We start from the raw sequence: 22,369 nt of genomic DNA on the forward strand, positions 1-22,369 counted from the left end.
CTGCAACGTACAACATTTTCCACAGGATACAATCATTTGTTGAGGCCTATCCATTCGCGAATCAAGGAAACACTGGCATTCATTATTCCCCTACGCTACAGTTAGGGGTTTTCTCCAGAAAGAGCCATCACAATCGTGGTCTCCTTCGATGAATGTTGGTTATGTTTCTCCTTTAGTGAACCTTGCTTTTATAGCATCCTGAAACGCTTAGTCACGTTGAAATGTTTCCACTAACACGCAGTCCAAGGACGACTTGAAAAATTTAGCACTGTAAGCATGGGAAGGATTCGAATGACTCCTTTTCGGTACCGCGGCATTGCAGTCGTAGCCAGCACCATCGTCGAATGGGCAACCCGTCTTTTTATCGCCACTAAATTCGGTGTTGTTCCCATCGCTGTTTCAAGTCCCCATCCGCCTACCGAGTGGAAGGGTGATCTTAAGCTGGTCAGATTTTGTACACACGCGTGTGTTTCACCCACCACCCCATAACACTGCAAGGAAAGGACTTGACAGTGTCGCTGGGGTGAAGTTTTTCACTTCAAAACGGACACGATAATAAACATGCCTGCTCGTCTGTCCGTGCGCTCGAGCCGACGGCTGATGGGCGCAATTAAAATCCTTTATTAAAGACGGATCCTTCCTCTCCTCCCACCTCCCACCACCACCTGTTCCGGAAAGGAAAAACACATCATTTCGTCCCATTTTCTGTGGGTTTCCCTCTAATCCCCTTCCGGACAGTCTTCGGCACTTCCCGGTGCCCATTAGCATTGGGCGACTGTCCTCGCGGTGACGAGTTGGGTGAAAATCTCAATGAATACGACTGTGTAAAGGGAGTGGAAAGGAACGAATGGGTGGGAGTACAAGAGGTGGAGGCTTGAAAAATAGGAGCCCCTTTTTTGGGAGGCTTCACTCCTGCCATTAAATGGAGCCATTCCAGGATTTCACGTTTCGTTTCACGGTTCCGCAGGGCAGATAAGGGAGCGGGCAAGAATTTTCCAGCCCAAGCCGAAAGGGAACTGTGTCCGCCCGCGTAACCAACGCTCGCCCACGGTCCCTGTCCACCGAGCGTGAGGATATTAATTCAATTTAATACCGGTGTATTGTCTCGTTTTCGCCACGTCGCCCTCGTTCGCTTAGTCACTTCAATCGGACTGGTGTGTCTGTTCTTTTTTTTTATTATTTTATTTTATTTTGTCACTAGCCGCTTTTCCACTCGCTAGACGGGACATTTTTGTGTGTGTTTTTTTACTCTCGCTCCACCCCCTATCGCTCTATTCGTTGAGGGTATGCGGAAATAGACCCCAATCCGTGGGCTTTTCGCTCACTCTCTCTCTCCTTCGCTCTCTCGCTCTCTCGCTCTCCCTCTCTACTTCACCAGTGGTTTTTCCGTGTCGGATGAAATTTTGCTGAAAATTACGAAGCGTGAAAATCGCCCACCTGGCCCAGTGGGTGGAGGTGTTGCACCGCAACTTCTCCCTTCTCTCCCGCTTCTTCTCAGCCCCCACGAAAGTTGTCCTAAGCAAACGCGAACCATCTGTTCACCTGAGATTTGGCCCTCTTCTCATCCCCGAACCATCGCTCGGACGCCTCGGGGGTTCTCGTTTTCCGGCGGACACTTTTTCCGTTTTGAAGCGTACGTGTGTGTGTGTGTCCTTTTGTTTATTTGTTTCCCATTCGGCACTCTCCGGTGGGTAGCATTTTCATTCCACGCCTTAATCGCTCATCCGTGGGATCGTTCCACCCTTCCCGTTTGCTCCCTCGTGGGCATTTTCACCTCCCCCCGGTACTAATCGTCTCCCCACACTCCCCGAGAACCGGCCGGGAAGAAGTTTTGGGGGTAATTGTAATTAAGAGATGGTCGGAAAATTAGGAATGGTAATTGGTGTCCGCAAAATTTGCCACCGCTAAAGTGCGTTCCCGGTTTGCGTTCGCGCCACCAACAACAAGTTGCTAATCGTTTTTGGCATCGCCCGATTGGGGCACTGAGGTTCTTCCTTCGTCGATCCTCTGGCTGGTCCACCATTTTACTACTCCTTTTGCACTGGGGTGAATTTTTTTTTGCAAAACTTCACGGTGCAAAGATAACTTCATTCCGCGAGATGAGTGACGCAGGGACATTCGAAGATAAGCGCCCGATGGCAGGATGTTTACCGATGGCCAGGGGCCAGGATATTCCCTCTCCAAGCTCCCGTAATTTCTCCGGCCAGCCCTGCGGCGTCCCGTAACCCCCCTCCCCCCTAGTGCCGCTAATGACAATTAGTCTACTTTTCCGGAGCGATGGCACGCTGGGGCCAGGAAAAAGGTCACAATTAGCTAATTGTAGCGCTTGCCCTCTCGCTGAGTTAAGTGGTGTGTATTGCTTAAAAGTGCGCCGCAAAGTTGGACGAAACAATCGAGAAATGGAGAGTTAGGGTGGCATTAAAATGATAACAGTGATGTGGACAACGGCAGGCGGGCAAAATTCACCACGCGAAGGAAACAGCCCTAGCTCTAGCGGCCTTTAAGCGGCATCCTGTTCCGATGCACGCGTTCCGGAGTACGAAATATCACAAAATCTGCTCCACGGGCGCACTTCAAAGCACACGCGCGGGGTTTATTTCAGGGAGGTGGTAAAGTGCATTAGCGCTAGCCGCGTAAAGGCTGGGCCGCCTTCACGCGAACGAACGCACCAGCATCGAGCAGGAAACCACGAGAACGCGTTGCCAGGGTAGTAGCACGTACGGCACGCTTTGATGGATCTTTTGGCACATCAAAGTTCAACGTTCCCGGTTTTGTGCCGAGGCTTGCATCAAGTTGGCGTGGGAAATACGGATGGGGGTGAGCAAAAAATAGACCTCTCACAAGATGGCGGCCAGCGCTAGTGCCCTAACCGGCGCACATTCCCTGGTCCGGTTCGCTATGCAAACAGCAGAAATACCATTAAAGCAGAATGTTCCGTTTGATTGAGTCCCGGTTTGGCTTCGGTGTGATGAGGAGCGATTAGAACTAGCGCAACATGCGCTGCAGCGGGCCGATTTCGGGGAAGGGCCGGCTGGCGAAAAAAAAAAGGACAAGTGAAAATTGGTTCGAAATAAAATGAAAAACCAACTGCAAACGGAACCGAATGGGGTTGGGAATAAAAATCAATCGAACTGGAGCATCAAACTGGCAAGGCAAAGGGATACGAGAGGGTGAAAAAATCAAGCCACACTCGGCGTTGGGTCCATTAGGTATTGACAGACTCCCTGCTAACCGGTCCCCTTGCCCCCAAAGGGCTCCCCACGCTGTGGGAGTGGGTGTTTAAAAAACGACAAATAAAAGCGATGCAAAAATCATTCAAATAAAATTAAATAGCTCGCCAGCAAAAAACAATAGAAACCGAGTGCCAAAGAGAGAGAGAGAGTGGGAGAAAAAGAGAGAGGGCCAGTTCGATCGGGATCTGTATTAAAAATCGTCATAATAATCGCAGAAATAAAATAGCATGAAAAACAAAAATATCTAACCACCCACCCGTGTGACCACGTGACGCCCACGCGCCGAGTGTGCGATCGTGTGTGTGGGTGTGTATGTGTGTGTTTTTCTGTTTCAATAAATTTCAATTTGCAGCAATTTGCTCGACCGTGCACGCGAAACACCCTGTGTCCGAAGGCTTGGGTGTAGTATTTGGCGTATTTTTTGTTTGTGCTGCTCTGGCCGCCACACAGCAGTCGCCAGCTCCGGTGGTGGTTTATTAGTTAGGTTTTAAATTGGGCGGTGGGAGTGAAATTCGCAAAGCCCCTATTCCGGGTGGCAGAGGGTGTCCGGGTGTCCTGCGAGGGAAAAAAAGGTCCGGAAAATGCAACCGTTCAGAGCGTATTTGGCATCGCAAAAAAAAATAATAAAGCAGAAAAACGAGCCGGATTTGTTATTCCATTTTCGTGTTTTTTTTTATTACCGCACTGCTACTTCACCAGTATTACCCCCCCCCCACCCCTAACCAGCTAAATTGATGTAAAAATTTGACGCGCTCGTAGAAACGCGAAAAAAAAACAAAACAATCGGCCTATTAAATGCATTTCGATGTGCATTGAACGGGAAAAAAGAACGGCGCAAGAAACCCAACGGCACCCGGGGTGGGAGAGATCGAAAGAGAATTTTGCATTTCGAAGCGAGAACTGTTTTGATTGATATTCGATGAAGAGCGAAACGAAGCACATGAAGCCGCCAAGGAAAACCAATTACCAGCGGAATTTATGCTCGCGGTTTCGATGTTTTTAATCCTACCTAGAAAAAGCACACGCAAGAGTGAGATCGAGAGAGAAAGAGAGAGAGAGACACATCGTCAGGATCAAAATCTCCGCCATCGTAGCCATCGCCTGCTGGGATGAATTTTTCGTTCAAATTCGGTACAGAGCCTGGGAAAATGTTGGGCCATCACTTGCGTTGGTTTATTTTTTTTCATCCACCATTTCATTTATACACCAATGCAACCGGGGTGGGGGTAGGTTTTTGGGAAATAAATTGTGTGTGTATGTGCGATTCTTCCAACACCGCTCTATAAAACGTGGCTAATGCCGTGATCGTGATAAATTACCAGCCGAGACGAGCGGTCCCGTTGGGTGGCCGGCTTTGCCGGTGGGCGGCGTGATAGGAGCCACGTTCGAACCGGAACTGGAAATGCCCGCGGCCACGGGAACGAATCGGTTCTAATGGGTTTTGCTCGACGATGCACGGATCGGATCGGGTGTGATCTTCCACCGGGAGACCGAGAGAAAACCCCCTGAAGGGATCACCATAAACATCGATACCCATTATCGGGTTCGGGTGACTGCGCCCCATCCTCTGGCCATCCGGGAGAGAAATTTGAGATTTGACGGCACAACTTTTTGTTGCTCTGCTGGTATTTTATAACGACGCAGCCACGCCAGACGTAGAAAAGCCTGCCGCGAATGATGATAAAACGCGGTGAAAGGCTTCCGGTAGGCGATGCGGCACATTGCTGTATACATTTTGAAACATTTCTATTTCAAATCGATCTAAATGGCTCCTCGGTTGGGTCATTCGTTTTCATCAAACTTTTGGGGGAATAATTAAAATGATAAATAAGCTGCAAATGAACAAATGATACATTCTTTCACATGAAAAAAAAATTTAAAGAAAAACTTTCCCCTCAGATGAACAATGAATGGTCTTTATTCTGCATCTTTGGCTAGGAAAAGCACACAATTTTCCACCACACACGCGTTAAAGCGTTACGCACGCCGATAAACCCATCATCGCTCAATCAACGCTCCCTTCGGTACCTTCCGCGCTGTTTGTTTTACAAATTCACCACCGATAATCCAACGCCAATCTCCTACCAACCGGCATAAGGAAGCAAATAAAAAAAAGCCGCGAAAAGAAAAACCCCCTCTCACCCATAATTGAATCGGTTTCAGTTACATTCGATTCGTCTCGCCACACGGCTCACACGGCTGGCTTGGGTTCGATTTAATTTCGCCGATTCTGGCCGCACTGCTTCCGCCCGCCTCAAACAATCCTCAGACAGACTGCTGGGGGGGGAGGACCATTACTCAACAGCTCACGCTGGCTTAGAGGCCGCATACGGTCGAGATCTTCGCGAGTCTCGCCGTAAAACCCATCCCCAGCTCGGTTCCGTGCAGCCCGGTGCTTGTGTGCGACGAATCGAGACGAAATTAAGGCCCAGGCGGAAGAGACACACGGCTTTTCTTTCACGGCCCGACCCCGGGCGATGAAGGTGGTGTGGAAAGCGGCCCCTAACGAGAGCGAGATCGAGATCGTGATCCATACGTACGGTGGGCGAAAGCACCGGCGCATGTAACGAGGGTAAAAGTGTGTGCTATTGAGCAATCGTACCGGGCGCGTGGTTGTATCATCGATCGGAGCCCGCGAGTAAATGCGCACGAATGTGGGTCGAGAGGAAAATGACCGAAAAATGATCACCCCACCCAGCAGCGCTGACGGTTGACGGAGAGCTGTCATTTTGGCGTTTCATTTGTTTATTGACGTGCTTGATGATGGCTATTTCTCGCCTCTTTTGCTCCTTCTCTCCCGATCTACAGTGATCGACGAAGTGAACACGGGATCATACAACGCACGCAACTGGCAGGTGGTTGGTGTCTTAGCTAAAGCAATGTGACTGTGCCTACTGCGATGGTAGACGTTTGGATGAGCGGAGAATCGATGACTCGATGGGATGAAGCGGTTCTTACGGTGAGCTAATGAGATGGGAATGACTTAATCTACTGCGATGACTCCTTGTCGGAGGACTCCTTCTGTGCTTCCTTCGAGGCGTTCGACTGGCTCGAGCCTTCAGCAGCCTGCGTGCTCTCTACCTTACGCTCGATCTTCTGCGACTCCTCACCGTACTGATGCTCGTGTTCTGGCACGTGAATCGGCTCGGAGATGAAATCAGTCGACTTAACACCAACCGGGCGGATGTCGTGATGGACGACGTGTTCCGGTTCCTCATGGCTGTGCTCGTGGCTGTGAACGTGCTCAAGCTCCACTTCGTGGCTGTGTTGTTCGTGACTGTGCTCGTGGCTAGCGGATTGCTCCACCAACACTGGCTTTTCGACGTACACGGGGTAAGGCTTCTCAACCTCCACTCGATGAACGACCGGGACGTGGACCTCCTTCTCGATGTACACCGGGTATGGTTTCGGGATGTGCACTGGGTAGGGTTTCGGGACCTCCACCTCAACCTTGTGATACACCGGCACCTTCACCTTCACCGGGTACGGGACTGGTCGATCAACGTGAACCTTCTTCTCGACGTACACCGGGACCTTCTTCTCGACCTCAACACGGTACGGCACGTGCACTTTCACGTGCACCGGAACCTTCTTCTCGATCACGACCTGCTTCTCCACGTTCACGGGGTACGGCACGGGGACCTTCTTCGTGATGATGGTGTGTTTTTCCTCCTTCCAGTTGTATCCAGCCGATAGGGGTTCTTTGTGCAGGGGTGCGTACTGGTTGTGCAGGTGATACTCAGCTGCTGGGGCAACGTAGGCTCGTGGGGCAGGTGTGTGATGTTCGGCAGATCCAAGATCAAACCCGAACGATGGTCGGAAACCTCCTTGTAGTTCTGGTTCCTTCGCATATCCATATCCGTAGTCGAGAAGGCCACGTTTACCGTGGTTCTTGGACGCGGATGTTCCTGATGCCTTCTCAAGGCTAGCCCCAGCCGCCAGAGTGGCCATCAGTGCCACTAGGCTCGACGCAACGACGAAACTCTGTTTGGGGGAAAGACAACAGAGTGTTAGTGTTTGGGACACTTGGGAGATCACTCAGAAGATCATGCATTTTTACGGATCTTCACGACGCATGACACTTTATCACACGACATTCTTCACGCACCTTCATTCTAGAGTGGCCCAATAAGGGTCGAGATCAGGAGAACTGGGTTTTTCTTCAAAGAACACACACACACACTCACGAACACGGAGTTCGGAACACTTTCTGTAGGTTTCCCGGGTAGCTTCGAAACTCGTAGATCGAGATGCTTCTAAACGACTCAACACTCAACACTGGAGATGGTTCGAACGATCGCTTGTGAATGATGCATCCCACCGAGGATCGTAATCAATTTATACCGCGCCCAGTTTTTCCGCCTCTGCCAGCCACAACCGAGACGAAGATTTTCCTCTCCATCTCAAGACCCGAAGGCCCGGAGTTGGAGCGTTGTTTTCGCGCTATCTCGCTCTCACACTGGGACCCCAAAAGCGGCCCGTTCGCTTGCGTGCGTGCGTGATGACGAAAACTCGCCACGGTGCGTTCATCTGCGCGGGTCTACCATGACAACGAATTAAAGCGATCGGTCCTGCTCACCCGCCCCCTTACGTGATCCCAAAATGGGCGTATCAGCAAGAGGTTAAAGGGGGTTGGAATCAAATCAACCCCTCAGTAAGCGTGCGCGAAAAGCGAGCAGTTTTTCATTACGCTTTTCGCAGCAAAGTCAGCACTTTTCCTTTCAACATATCCGCCGCACGGGACGGAAAGAGTTTGTCACAACGCATCGATCGATAGGGGGGTGGATATTTGGCGAAGCGTGTAGAAGCGAGAAGAAGCATTGAAAAAAACCATCTCGCGAAACGACTGTAATGCGTCCGATTAGCCAATTATTGCTCGCGAAAGGGTGAGATGGGTTGATCTTCGCCAAAATTGCTCCCCTTTTGGTGGGGTTTTTGGCGATAACGCTTCACTAAACCCCCGTGGGGTCGAACGATTGATTGTGGCTTCTTGTGGTTTCGGTGATGTGGAGCGTTTTTCCTTTCGTTTTTTTGCTGCTCCTCCATCAGACGGCCCTCTTCACACGTGCATTGAAGCGTGCCTTCATTGGGGAAATCGATTTTTGATGCGCGAAAATCCACATCATCAGGTCAGCGCGGATAAAGCGCAATCATCGCGCGAGGCAATTTCGGTGTCACAAAACACTCCCCGATGACCCTTTGATAGCAGCGTCGAAGCGCTCGAGCGCGTGTTACGAAACCGCGATTTTTGGTGGGTCTGATTTCGGTTTGGGCCAGATTCCGAGGGCCCGCCAGGACCATTCGGATGGATGTGTGTCAATCGCATTATGCAGCTAGGGGTGCCGTTTTGGTTCCCTTCCCGGCTGTCGAGCCACAGTGGGTTGTGCAAACGCGTGGCAGCTTACGGTGGCGCTTCAAGCAATTGACTGCACGCGCGTGTGATGTCACACGAACGATCGCGCCCGATCGAGTTCCAGCTGGGGTGTGTGTGTGTGTGTTTTTTTTGTTGTTTGATTTGTGGTGTTTTTTGGAGACCAATCACTGCCCCACAGAATATTGATTTAGCCGCACAAAACACGAAAAAGGCATCCAAAGTCATAAGCCTGAATGTTGAATGGGGATGCAACAACAATAAACAAAAAAATGAAGCCTCACGAGCGTGTAAGTTGGCGCTACGGTATTGCGCTATATTAATGCCCATAAGCCCATCATTTATGCGCCACGAAAGCGTGCCGTGGCAGAGGTTTAACATTAATTGTTTCGTTTATTCCATGCGAATGCACCGTCATCCCATTACGGGGTGGAATCATCCCTTCCAGCGCCGGTGTCAGATGTTAATGCAATATTGTTTTTCACTGCCCGCCTTTTTTTTGTTGTTGCGGCTTTCAGCAGCAAACAACATTTTTGTGTGGTTTTTAATTGATTAATTCCCTGGAAGGTATTATCAACCCTGATGAGGGTGCAAAAAAAAAAAGATTGCTCCAAAACGCAAACGTTGATGAATGTTCTGTGCTAGAAAATCAACAAAAAACCGCCACATCAAATCAGTGTTGAGTAATCTTATTTTTATAATCGCAGCAAATCATCTCCAGCAGCCATCGGCAGCGCATTATCGCATTTGCTCCCAGCCAGCCCAACCCTAGAGGGCTTTAATTTCGTCAGCAAACGGCCTGATTTGGCTTTAAAACATATTGCCGCACGGGTCGGTAATTCATGAGATCGTTTTCCCACCGCTCAAGGTGTCCGAGAGCCACCAACGGAGCCGAACACCTTCAGCATCGATGCTCGAGACGTGCGAACAGCCCGTCGGTGTTCAGGGTGCAATAAATTGCGAGCAGCCCATTTTCGCTCTTCCCACCGGATGAACGCCAACCGAACCGAAACGGCCTGTCTGCTTGTCTCCTTCTCCACCACGGAAACAGAACAAGGACACCGATAAGGATAACGGTCAGTGTCGTGGCGATTGTTATCGGGCTTTGGCGGTAGCGCATGCAAACGCTTGGCCAGCCGGCTGCAACGCCCGAAAAGACTGACATCCGGAAATAATTGAAAACGTTAGCGATAATTTATGAACCTCATAAAACAATATCCCATTACTCGAGCCGTCGATGATGCGCTCTGCTTTTGCCTCAGGCTCCGGAGAGGAGGAACTTTTGGTTGGTTCTGCATCAGGCTTTCTGAAGATGCTCCTCCCAGGCCTCGTGATTCTGAAGAAGGCATTGGATTTTGAACCCCACGCGGACGGTTTGGTCTGGACCGGATAATGATGCAGGGAAGGATAAAAAGCGCTGCTTGGAAATAAATCAAACCCAAATGTCAATGCGTTAAACGCGTTAACTAGCGAGAAGCGCATAAGGAAGGAAGGACTTGATTATCCAACCTTTGGGGGTGGGAAACAGTGAATAAAAAAAAGGGAAAATAAAGACGCTCCGTTTGCTGTGCCACCAGTTTTCCGACGCAGTCCGTTTTGCTCCCCAAATTTACATGCTAAAAGGTGAACGATAAAAGAGCAATATCTTGCGTTCCGGCTGTTAAGTTGTCGATGAAAATGCGCCACTTATTCCAACGCCACATTCCACCGCTTCGGTTGTTTGGCATTTCCCATTTTTCTCCCTCGCGGCCACCACATCTGCATGGAATTTGTCGATATTGTAATGAATAATGCACACCTGGCAGTGCGTTAATTATTTATTTATCAAAACCTTTCCTCCCCCGAATACGCCGGCGTCGTTTGATCTTTGGTGTGTTTGAATCCCGCGTTGGTTGATTCGCTGAGGCGTCACGGTTGCATGACAGCTTAAACCGAGAGCGTATTGATTGCATCACTTCGGTTGGATTTGACTAATCAATCCCCATTTTTTTCTACCACCCTCTCACACCGCAATGACTCTCACAGGGCGCTAAAGAGCTTTTCTGTTCAAGCCGAGGGCTGCGAGCGTAATGAAGCTTCATACGTATCACACCCTTTCGAAGGGCTAATGATAGACATAATTCCAAGGTAGGCCCGAGAAAGCGATGCATAGTCATATTCAAGTGCGGAAAAACCGTTCCCCACGAGTGCCAAAAATAACGCGTCCTTGTGGCGTCTCGGGAACAAAAGAAAAGGACGCTTCCAGCTTCGTGTGAGCGTAATTAAATTCAGTTCGATTGGTTGGCGCTCGGGTTTTTTCCGCGAAAGCAACATCGGTCGGAGGTTTCCCTTTCCGGGAAGCAGAACCGCGCCCTCAGAGGGAAAGTGGAGCGATCCTGCGAGCGAGCGGATGCAAAAACAAAACACGATGCAAAAGGTGTTTCTGAAGGATACAGTATCCTTCCCCGCACCGGATGATGAGAAATTAAACGTTCAAAGGTGTACGCCTCAAGGGTCCTCAATGGAAAGGGATGGAAGGCGCGATGGGTGGGTCTGGAATTTCAATTCCATCCCGAGCCCATTTATTATAATTGCGAACCCGTGAACTGGGCTGCCACGAGCCGCTTTCCAGCCGGTATTGGTGTGTAGGCTGGTGGGTTGTTTTCCCGAGCCCCGTCAAGTGAGCAATTTTAAAAGAACGGATAAAACAACGATAAACTGCCGAGCCGAGTTGAAGAAGTCGGCTGGCACGGATGAAGGACGACGAAAGCGCCACCACACGAAGGAAAGGAAGGAAAAAGCGATCTGCATACGGGCCAGGTCCCGTTCGCGTCGGTTCGATCGGAAAAGCTGTCAATCGTCAGTGCCACAGGCCATGGGTGATGACGAGAGAGACGGGTTTGCTACAGAGTAACAGAGGCCAGCATCCGTGGCCGATGAGTGATGAGGGTCAAGGGTCAATTAAGGGCCAAGACGCTGTGTTTGCTGATTGAAATACTTTACCTTTGGTTCGTTTCCACCTTCACGCCATCCTCCCGGTGGTAGAGTGTTTTCATTTTCTCTGCGGCTTGTGGACACGGGTAATCTACTAGGGGCCGGACGAGGATCAATAAAGAAAATGCTTTCGTGATACATTTCCAGGAAAATAAAATCCATATCTAATTCCGGGCACTTTGTTCAGGGATACCAGCTTATTTTGCTTTAATTGTTGACCACTGATGTTACTTTAGATGTTATTTATTAAATTCTTGCATACTTTATTATGCTCTTTCACTGTTTTTTTTGGTTCAATAAAACACGCCATCAATGGCACGTGTGAGCTTCGTAGTTCAGACAACAGGCGAGACTGTGCCAGTCCTTTCCCAGAATTGTGCGACTACCATTACAGACACGACATCTGAACCGTACATCTGAATTCTTGTGAATTAATCATTGCTTCTGCTCGTCTTCAGCCACTCCGCCATTAGCCGGGGTATATTTTTAGCCCAACAAATCTTCCCGCAATCCGTGGTGTAGTGTTTCCGAGGAAAGTAAATTTTGGGTAAGCAGATTTCTTCAACCCTGCATAACATTGCCCATATCGTCATGAATTCATTTAACGAATTACTCTTTGTGTTTTGTGGCTGATACTGAACGGACAGTTATTTACAGCGTTATAGTTAGTTATAACTAATTTAGCAGTAGAATTAATACTTTGTGGTATGATCATCTTGTCAGTTAGCTCTCGAGATATCCACAATAAGCATCTCCGTTCAAGCTCTATATTAAATTACATCCATCGCTGCTATCATTTCGCAAGCATTACATATTTCCGGTTGCCTGTACGGTTTTCTCGGTGAGTGGGTCGCACGTGTTTCAAACGTGTGCTTCAATTAAACACGTGCGGTTTCCCAACAATGGCCGCCAATCCTGTGCTGATGTCAAAATAATGTATCGAATTCACAACAATCTCAAACAGTCACTACCGCTTGCACATGTCGTGAAAGGAAGTGATCAAATGATTAGCTCACTACCGCTCAACCACGAACATCTAGTAGCCCAGCAACAGGATGAAGCAGTTTCAATGGGCGCCATTTGTTTTTTGCGTTGCACCAGCGCCTACTTTAAAACTTTAAAGCTTTCGCACCATCACCACTCGCAATATCGGAGATTGATTACACGCACACTTCCTGCGTTCCGGCGATCAGTTTTTCCGACCTCGGCCATTTCACTTTCATGACGCAAAACGCGCAATCTTCGCGAGATCCTCTCTGGGTCCGCGAGTGCAACGACCCGTAGCCCCGTCTGAACGAGATTGAAGGCGATCTTTCGCGAGGTCAGTGTAAACGGACCACGACACCACGTGTGTGTGTGTTTGGTGGCTTATCTTTCGCTTGTACTTGTGACCGGTTTAACCGACCGCGAAGCCGGAGCTGTTATCGAGCGCGACGCGTTGTCGCAACCCGATGCGCGTGTGGATGGGTATCCTTGCGATAAGCGCTCGCTCGTGGAAAACCACCCCATCGGAGGGTAGTTGGCCAACCGTTGGACCACTCGCGGGGCAACTGGAGCGTTTCGGCCGTGTGCTCGCACCATCGAGGGAAATGTAATGAAAGAAAAAAAAACATATGCTCAAAGGCGACCCAAAGAGGTAGAAAAACAGAACAATTCAACGCCCTAGCCGGAGGAAGGAGACCCAAAGAGAAAGAGAAAGAGAAAGAGAGAGAGAGCGAGTGAGGGTTAATTCGACTTGGCCACCCTTTCTGCGCGTGGTGGTCCCTCGCGGTGACGCAATCGGCATTAGTCGGTGCGCATTTTTCTCGCACTGCTGCTAACGATCACGAGTGCAGTGTCATACGTACGCGGGCAAGGCGTGTAGGGCAATGCGAAGCAAACGAAATAGGGGTAGGCCAGAGAAAGACAGAGCCTTAACCGTGAACGAGGGCGAATTTGAATTGCAGGTCGGTTTGGGGCGATTCGGTGCGCCCATTAGGCTTGGTCAGTGGCATGCCGGGTGTGTGTATATATAGTGCTTGCGGTCTCTGGCTAAGGCATCAGTTAGTTGCGATCTGTTCGGCTAGTCAGCTGCCTCCAGTGCTACGGTATACGCTCCCAAAACCACGCGTTTCCAACCATGAAGGTACAACCATTCATTCACCCCACGGGATGGGGGATGTTTTTTCTCAAAAGCTTTCTAATTTTCTCTTTCCCCGTCCCAAAAAAAAAGACGTTCATCGTGCTGTCACTAGCGGTCGTCCTGGTGGCGAGTGCCCCAGTCGAGTCAGGTGACAAGCTGGAAGCGGCCGAGAGCCACCAACACGTGAAGCACGTGACGATCACGAAAAAGGTCCCTGTGCCGTATCCGGTTGAGGTGGAAAAGCACGTCCCAGTTCCTGTGAAGATCCCGTACCCGGTGCATGTGGAAAAGAAGGTGCCGTTCATCGTCGAGAAGAAGGTACCGGTGTACGTGGAGAAGAAGGTCCCGGTACATGTCGATCGACCAGTTCCGGTTGAGGTGAAGGTCCCGTACGAAGTGCCGGTTGTGCACAAGGAGTACGTCGAGGTGCCGAAGCCATACCCGGTGCATGTCGAGAAGCCATACCCGGTGTACGTGAAGAAGCCGGTCTACATCGAGAAGCCGGTTCCGGTCAGCGTGCACATCAAGAAGGTGAAGAAGCACCATCACTAGAGCTGCCACAGGGGGTGCATTTTTTGGGTGGGTGTGAATTTTCGTGAGGTGCCGTTTTCAGGTGCTTCTGGATCGCCTGCTCGTCCTTTAAAGCCCTGATTGTTTGTTGCTAAAGTGGTCGCAAGATAGATGAAATAAAGCCATGAAGTAAAGCCTCCTTCCAGAGGAGTCAGTCCTTGTAAACATTGACGCGTTGGTGAGGGGTTTTTTTATTTTTCCATCCATTTTCCCCACCTTTACCCGAGACCGATCAAATTGCAGCTGAGTTTCTATTTTGTATTTCGCCACTCCATCGGCAACCAGACACACTCAGCGACACTTGAAGTGGCGCTCGAGAGCAACCAACGCTTTTCATGCTTGCTTTCTCTGGTGGAAAGCAGATAAAAAACACGCGCAATAAAGGTACGCTCGTTTTGGCGTGAGGCAGCGAACCACCAGGCGGCTCCATCACGGAAGCCACGGTGCACAGTGGGCACTTCCATACAAAAACCGGGATAAAAGTCTAGCGCCATTATTTACTGAAGAATTTGATTGAAACATACAAATTCGTATTATTGGAAACGGTACATGATCAGTTTTGAGTAATTCTCTTACTTTTTTCCATCCATTCATACATGTTCTACCATTCATAGCGAAGTATAGACATTTAAGTACGCGGACAGCTCGATAATGGTAGTGCGGTGATGAGAGTGGGACGAGGAGGGGTGGGGGTGGGGGTTTATGGGTTGGAAAATCTGGGGGTATTCGAAAAATATCCCTCAGAGCTCGCATATATTCGTGGGGTTAGATCAGTCTGTCAAAAATAGCGCCCCTTTGGGCCAAAAGATCCGCAATCTCATTGCCGGGAAATTCGATCTTTTCAGCTATATGATCGATGTTATTTTACTTGGTTCTGGAAAAATCCTTTCCAAAAACTCATGCAGCTTATGCAAATTATTGTGCAAAGTTTTTATACGCAGATTATGTAAAATTTTTGTATGCAGATTATGTACGCAGATTATGTAATTTATTTTAATGAGGTCACCGGAATTTATAATGAAAGAGCACATGACGACGCACGCTGTCAATCGAGAGGATTTCGACGACAGGTTTTGAACGCCAAAATCGCCAAATTTCAATTCGCTAGTAACGGGAGATCATGCGTCGAAGAGGATGCATCTACCAGCTGGATTCGTTCCGATATTGGTGGCCTATCGATAGAATTTTGTGAAATCCACATGCACAGTAGCCACGCCCAACGACACCAGATTTGGCACTGCTGATAAAAAACGTGCGCCATGGGCTTACAGATTACTATTTCGGATATCGAGAGCAGCACGTGAGCGCAACAAGGACCAAGCTACTATATTTTGTACCAGGCGAGCGTAGGAGGTGACATTGCTTGCACTATGGAATGATGCGTGCTAGATGGACATCGTGTTTCATCATCCCGCTATTTTCATATAGTTTTGTGATAAAAAGATGTTCGATGATATGGGGAGCGGTTGTTTAAATAACAGAAATTTATCACACACCGTTTGCTGCCTTGTTTTGTATCAAAAAAGCATTTAATGTATGCAGTCAGACAATTTCTTATGACAGACAAAATTCTGCGACCGAATTTTGACCAGCAAGGTACAACGCTCAATAAGTTGCTACAGTGTGCTTAGAATGCGATCGATAGCAAAAGAGATGGGATGCTGATTATCATGCGCCAGAAAGATCGACGATATGTACTGATAACATTAGGAGCGGAAACCCCCAAAAATAGTGTGTGTTAGTCCTGCTGGTTCACGCAACCTCCTCGACGCATGTTCTCTCGTTACTAGCGAATTGAAATTTGGCGATTTTGGCGTTCAAAATCCGTCCTCGAAATCCTTCCGATTAGCAGCGTGCGACACGTGGTGGCTTATCGATAGAATTTTGTGAAATCCTCTTGCGCGGTAACCACGCGCAACGACACCAAATTTGGCACTGCTGATAAAAAAACGTTCGCCATGGGCTTACAGATTACTATTTCGGATATCGGGAGCAGCACGTGAGCGCAACAAGGACCAAGCTACTATATTTTGTACCAGGCGAGCGTAGGAGGTGACATTGCTTGCACTATGGAATGATGCGTGCTAGATGGACATCGTGTTTCATCATCCCGCTATTTTCATATAGTTTTGTGATAAAAAGATGTTCGATGATATGGGGAGCGGCTGTTGAAATAATGCAAAATTATCACACACCGTGTGCTGTCTTATTTTGTATCAAAAAAGCATTTAATGTATGCAGTCAGACAATTTCTTATGACAGACAAAATTCTGCGACCGAATTTTGACCAGCAAGGTACAACGCTCAATAAGTTGCTACAGTGTGCTTAGAATGCGAACGATAGCAAAAGAGATGGGATGCTGATTATCATGCGCCAGAAAGATCGGATATATGTACTGATAACATTTGGAGCGAAAACCCCCAAAAATAGTGTGTGTTAGTCCTGCTGGTTCACGCAACCTCCTCGACGCATGTTCTCTCGTTACTAGCGAATTGAAATTTGGCGATTTTGGCGTTCAAAATCCGTCCTCGAAATCCTTCCGATTAGCAGCGTGCGACACGTGGTGGCTTATCGATAGAATTTGGTGAAATCCTCTTGCACAGTAACCACGCGCAACGACACCAAATTTGGCACTGCTGATAAAAAACGTGCGCCATGGGCTTACAGATTACTATTTCGGATATCGAGAGCAGCACGTGAGCGCAACAAGGACCAAGCTACTATATTTTGTACCAGGCGAGCGTAGGAGGTGACATTGCTTGCACTATGGAATGATGCGTGCTAGATGGACATCGTGTTTCATCATCCCGCTATTTTCATATAGTTTTGTGATAAAAAGATGTTCGATGATATGGGGAGCGGTTGTTTAAATAACAGAAATTTATCACACACCGTTTGCTGCCTTGTTTTGTATCAAAAAAGCATTTAATGTATGCAGTCAGACAATTTCTTATGACAGACAAAATTCTGCGACCGAATTTTGACCAGCAAGGTACAACGCTCAATAAGTTGCTACAGTGTGCTTAGAATGCGATCGATAGCAAAAGAGATGGGATGCTGATTATCATGCGCCAGAAAGATCGACGATATGTACTGATAACATTAGGAGCGGAAACCCCCAAAAATAGTGTGTGTTAGTCCTGCTGGTTCACGCAACCTCCTCGACGCATGTTCTCTCGTTACTAGCGAATTGAAATTTGGCGATTTTGGCGTTCAAAATCCGTCCTCGAAATCCTTCCGATTAGCAGCGTGCGACACGTGGTGGCTTATCGATAGAATTTTGTGAAATCCTCTTGCGCGGTAACCACGCGCAACGACACCAAATTTGGCACTGCTGATAAAAAAACGTTCGCCATGGGCTTACAGATTACTATTTCGGATATCGGGAGCAGCACGTGAGCGCAACAAGGACCAAGCTACTATATTTTGTACCAGGCGAGCGTAGGAGGTGACATTGCTTGCACTATGGAATGATGCGTGCTAGATGGACATCGTGTTTCATCATCCCGCTATTTTCATATAGTTTTGTGATAAAAAGATGTTCGATGATATGGGGAGCGGCTGTTGAAATAATGCAAAATTATCACACACCGTGTGCTGTCTTATTTTGTATCAAAAAAGCATTTAATGTATGCAGTCAGACAATTTCTTATGACAGACAAAATTCTGCGACCGAATTTTGACCAGCAAGGTACAACGCTCAATAAGTTGCTACAGTGTGCTTAGAATGCGAACGATAGCAAAAGAGATGGGATGCTGATTATCATGCGCCAGAAAGATCGGATATATGTACTGATAACATTTGGAGCGAAAACCCCCAAAAATAGTGTGTGTTAGTCCTGCTGGTTCACGCAACCTCCTCGACGCATGTTCTCTCGTTACTAGCGAATTGAAATTTGGCGATTTTGGCGTTCAAAATCCGTCCTCGAAATCCTTCCGATTAGCAGCGTGCGACACGTGGTGGCTTATCGATAGAATTTGGTGAAATCCTCTTGCACAGTAACCACGCGCAACGACACCAAATTTGGCACTGCTGATAAAAAACGTGCGCCATGGGCTTACAGATTACTATTTCGGATATCGAGAGCAGCACGTGAGCGCAACAAGGACCAAGCTACTATATTTTGTACCAGGCGAGCGTAGGAGGTGACATTGCTTGCACTATGGAATGATGCGTGCTAGATGGACATCGTGTTTCATCATCCCGCTATTTTCATATAGTTTTGTGATAAAAAGATGTTCGATGATATGGGGAGCGGTTGTTTAAATAACAGAAATTTATCACACACCGTTTGCTGCCTTGTTTTGTATCAAAAAAGCATTTAATGTATGCAGTCAGACAATTTCTTATGACAGACAAAATTCTGCGACCGAATTTTGACCAGCAAGGTACAACGCTCAATAAGTTGCTACAGTGTGCTTAGAATGCGATCGATAGCAAAAGAGATGGGATGCTGATTATCATGCGCCAGAAAGATCGACGATATGTACTGATAACATTAGGAGCGGAAACCCCCAAAAATAGTGTGTGTTAGTCCTGCTGGTTCACGCAACCTCCTCGACGCATGTTCTCTCGTTACTAGCGAATTGAAATTTGGCGATTTTGGCGTTCAAAATCCGTCCTCGAAATCCTTCCGATTAGCAGCGTGCGACACGTGGTGGCTTATCGATAGAATTTGGTGAAATCCTCTTGCACAGTAACCACGCGCAACGACACCAAATTTGGCACTGCTGATAAAAAACGTGCGCCATGGGCTTACAGATTACTATTTCGGATATCGAGAGCAGCACGTGAGCGCAACAAGGACCAAGCTACTATATTTTGTACCAGGCGAGCGTAGGAGGTGACATTGCTTGCACTATGGAATGATGCGTGCTAGATGGACATCGTGTTTCATCATCCCGCTATTTTCATATAGTTTTGTGATAAAAAGATGTTCGATGATATGGGGAGCGGTTGTTTAAATAACAGAAATTTATCACACACCGTTTGCTGCCTTGTTTTGTATCAAAAAAGCATTTAATGTATGCAGTCAGACAATTTCTTATGACAGACAAAATTCTGCGACCGAATTTTGACCAGCAAGGTACAACGCTCAATAAGTTGCTACAGTGTGCTTAGAATGCGATCGATAGCAAAAGAGATGGGATGCTGATTATCATGCGCCAGAAAGATCGACGATATGTACTGATAACATTAGGAGCGGAAACCCCCAAAAATAGTGTGTGTTAGTCCTGCTGGTTCACGCAACCTCCTCGACGCATGTTCTCTCGTTACTAGCGAATTGAAATTTGGCGATTTTGGCGTTCAAAATCCGTCCTCGAAATCCTTCCGATTAGCAGCGTGCGACACGTGGTGGCTTATCGATAGAATTTTGTGAAATCCTCTTGCGCGGTAACCACGCGCAACGACACCAAATTTGGCACTGCTGATAAAAAAACGTTCGCCATGGGCTTACAGATTACTATTTCGGATATCGAGAGCAGCACGTGAGCGCAACAAGGACCAAGCTACTATATTTTGTACCAGGCGAGCGTAGGAGGTGACATTGCTTGCACTATGGAATGATGCGTGCTAGATGGACATCGTGTTTCATCATCCCGCTATTTTCATATAGTTTTGTGATAAAAAGATGTTCGATGATATGGGGAGCGGCTGTTGAAATAATGCAAAATTATCACACACCGTGTGCTGTCTTATTTTGTATCAAAAAAGCATTTAATGTATGCAGTCAGACAATTTCTTATGACAGGCAAAATTCTGCGACCGAATTTTGACCAGCAAGGTACAACGCTCAATAAGTTGCTACAGTGTGCTTAGAATGCGATCGATAGCAAAAGAGATGGGATGCTGATTATCATGCGCCAGAAAGATCGACGATATGTACGGATAACAGAAGGAGGGGAAATCCATTAACATTGGTAACCCTTGAATGACAAGTGATGTTCGGACCCGAATCCAGCTGGTAGATGCATCCTCTTCGACGCATGATCTCTCGTTACTAGCGAATTGAAATTTGGCGATTTTGGCGTTCGAAATCCGTCCTCGAAATCCTCCTCTTTGACAGCGTGCGTCGTCATGTGGTCTTTTCATATAAATTTCAGCGACCTTTGAAACAAAAGGTATTTTTTATACATTTAAATTTTTCAATGTTTTCTTTAAAAACAAATTTATTTAATTTGATAACAACAATTGAATTACCTATCCATAATTGCAAAAATGTTAAGTCTGTGAAGTTTAGTTAAAAAGAAAAAAAGAGTAAAGCCACCTTGAAAAAATTGAAAATTTTTCAATTTTTTCACCCATTTCACTTTGACAGGCTGTTACTCCGAGAATGTTGGGCTTAAACCCATAATATTTTGTTGTTAACTAAGCTTAACCCTCTAGTTTCAGTATTATAACAACAGTTTTTCAAAAATCTCAAATTTGTTTTTTGACTTTTATCCCGGCAATTGCTCTACGTGCGTTGCCACGCTGACCTTCTGCTGAAGCGCAGCTCGTCGGTGTAATTTATTGCATTTCTTGCCGCTTTACATTGCGCCAGGTAATGAGCAGCGGTGGGTTTTTTTCTTTTTGTCCTTCCGCATTTTCTTTTTCCTGCTACGCTCGTCTTCAACAGCAAAGCTCGCCGGGAAAATTGTTTAGTTTTCATTCCACCGACAACGGGTTCGCTGGTTTTTATTAAATTTAAATTCAATGCTGAAGGGCTTCTTGAGTGAGAGTACACACACAGACACATTCATTCTACAAAAGAAAGCACAAAAAAGGCGATGCAACGCGATGGACGCGCAACGGTGCAAGCGCGAATGGCGAATGGAAACAAATAAACACAGGGTGGTGTGCAAAAGCGCAAGGTAAACAAAAATTAAGATGGCACTCGGTTGCATCGGTGCACTTGCACGGGCGCACTTCGCTTATTGAATATCCTGGCCCGACTTTCCGACCGGCGTGGCGATAAATTCAAATTTCAAATCATACCCCCACCGACACCATTTTCACCACGCGTCACCCACAATTTGTTCGCCCACGCTCGGGCTGGTTTCTTGCAGCTTCGTGGGTTGCGTGTTTTGCAAAACTTGCCCAGCTGCCCGTGATCGTGAATGCAAAAGTGTAACAATAAAAATAGCCCCACCGAACGGACGTGCGGGTGCGTGCGGGTGTCCCCTTGCGAGGTGGCCATTTTTCTCACCATCCCACGTGGTGGGTTTTCACTTTTTTGTCGTTACCGCTTGTTGTACCTCAAAAAGGGGCGCCTTTTAGCCACGGTGGTGGTGCTTTTCTTTACCACGTTGGGCTCCTTTCTTTCGGTGTCATTTTTGTGCTGCACCTTTTCGGGGTGGAATGAATCCTTTCGCATCGCCACCCTCCACCCGCCACCCATTCCTTAGGCGTTTCGTATTTATGCGAGCGAAATTCATCGCTGCTCGCTTTTCGGTTTTATTTCTCGCACGAACAATGCATCCATAATTTATTACGCAAGAGTGAATGCAACCCGAGCAGGCAGGGTGCGAACTCGCGCCCCCCACACGTACCAGAATGCATTGCTAGGTTGGAGGGGCTGGGACAGAACCGATTCCGGAACGGCCAGAATCGGCCAGCTGTCGTGAAGGAGCGCCCTTGGCGCCGGCGGGAAAATCTAATAACGCAACCACAAAACAAAGAATCCTCGCTCCGAGAAGGCAGAAGAAAGGGATGGAGTGGGTGGAGCTGTTGGAGGGGGAGGGGAGGAAAATGCGGAGGGGATGTGCATAAAAATCGTTCACCACAAAACATAGAAACAATGCGCGGCGATGCTTTTGCGCGGGTGAAAAGCCTTTCCGCTTTTCCTCCTTCGCGGTGGGTTAAACCTCGTGCCGGCGGGGGTTAGGAACGGCTGCTGGAAAAACCCGCGTCGACACGCTGGCACATCGGGTTTGATTATAACTACATGCGGAAAACAAGTCGTAAAAAATCTTTACACAAACCCTGTGCGAGGGTTCCCCTTTTTCGTTCTCGCCTGAAGGCTCGTTCCCGGAGGGCATTTCTGCAATCCCGAAATCGCAAATCATCCCCACCACAACCCGATCCAGGGGTGAAACCGGCCCCTGAAGCTTTCGGC

At 47.9% G+C, this 22,369-nt stretch overlaps 2 protein-coding genes across 2 annotated transcripts; one reads left to right on the plus strand and one right to left on the minus strand.

Moving 5' to 3' along the window:
* Positions 1 to 6,221: 6,221 nt before the first annotated feature.
* LOC128722652 (titin-like) lies at positions 6,222 to 7,347 on the minus strand. Its single transcript, XM_053816328.1, has 2 exons — positions 7,342 to 7,347; positions 6,222 to 7,217 (listed from the first exon to the last, which is right to left on the minus strand). The coding sequence occupies exons 1-2, from the start codon at positions 7,345 to 7,347 to the stop codon at positions 6,222 to 6,224; spliced, it is 1,002 nt and encodes a 333-aa protein (XP_053672303.1).
* Positions 7,348 to 13,696: 6,349 nt separating this feature from the next.
* Positions 13,697 to 14,251, plus strand: LOC128722656 (zinc finger protein 512B-like). The gene is made up of 2 exons (XM_053816332.1): positions 13,697 to 13,702; positions 13,790 to 14,251. The coding sequence occupies exons 1-2, from the start codon at positions 13,697 to 13,699 to the stop codon at positions 14,249 to 14,251; spliced, it is 468 nt and encodes a 155-aa protein (XP_053672307.1).
* Positions 14,252 to 22,369: the final 8,118 nt, after the last annotated feature.

This window comes from Anopheles nili, chromosome 3 (genome assembly GCF_943737925.1).
Source record: "Anopheles nili chromosome 3, idAnoNiliSN_F5_01, whole genome shotgun sequence".
In the NCBI taxonomy this organism is placed as follows: Eukaryota; Metazoa; Arthropoda; class Insecta; order Diptera; family Culicidae; genus Anopheles; species Anopheles nili.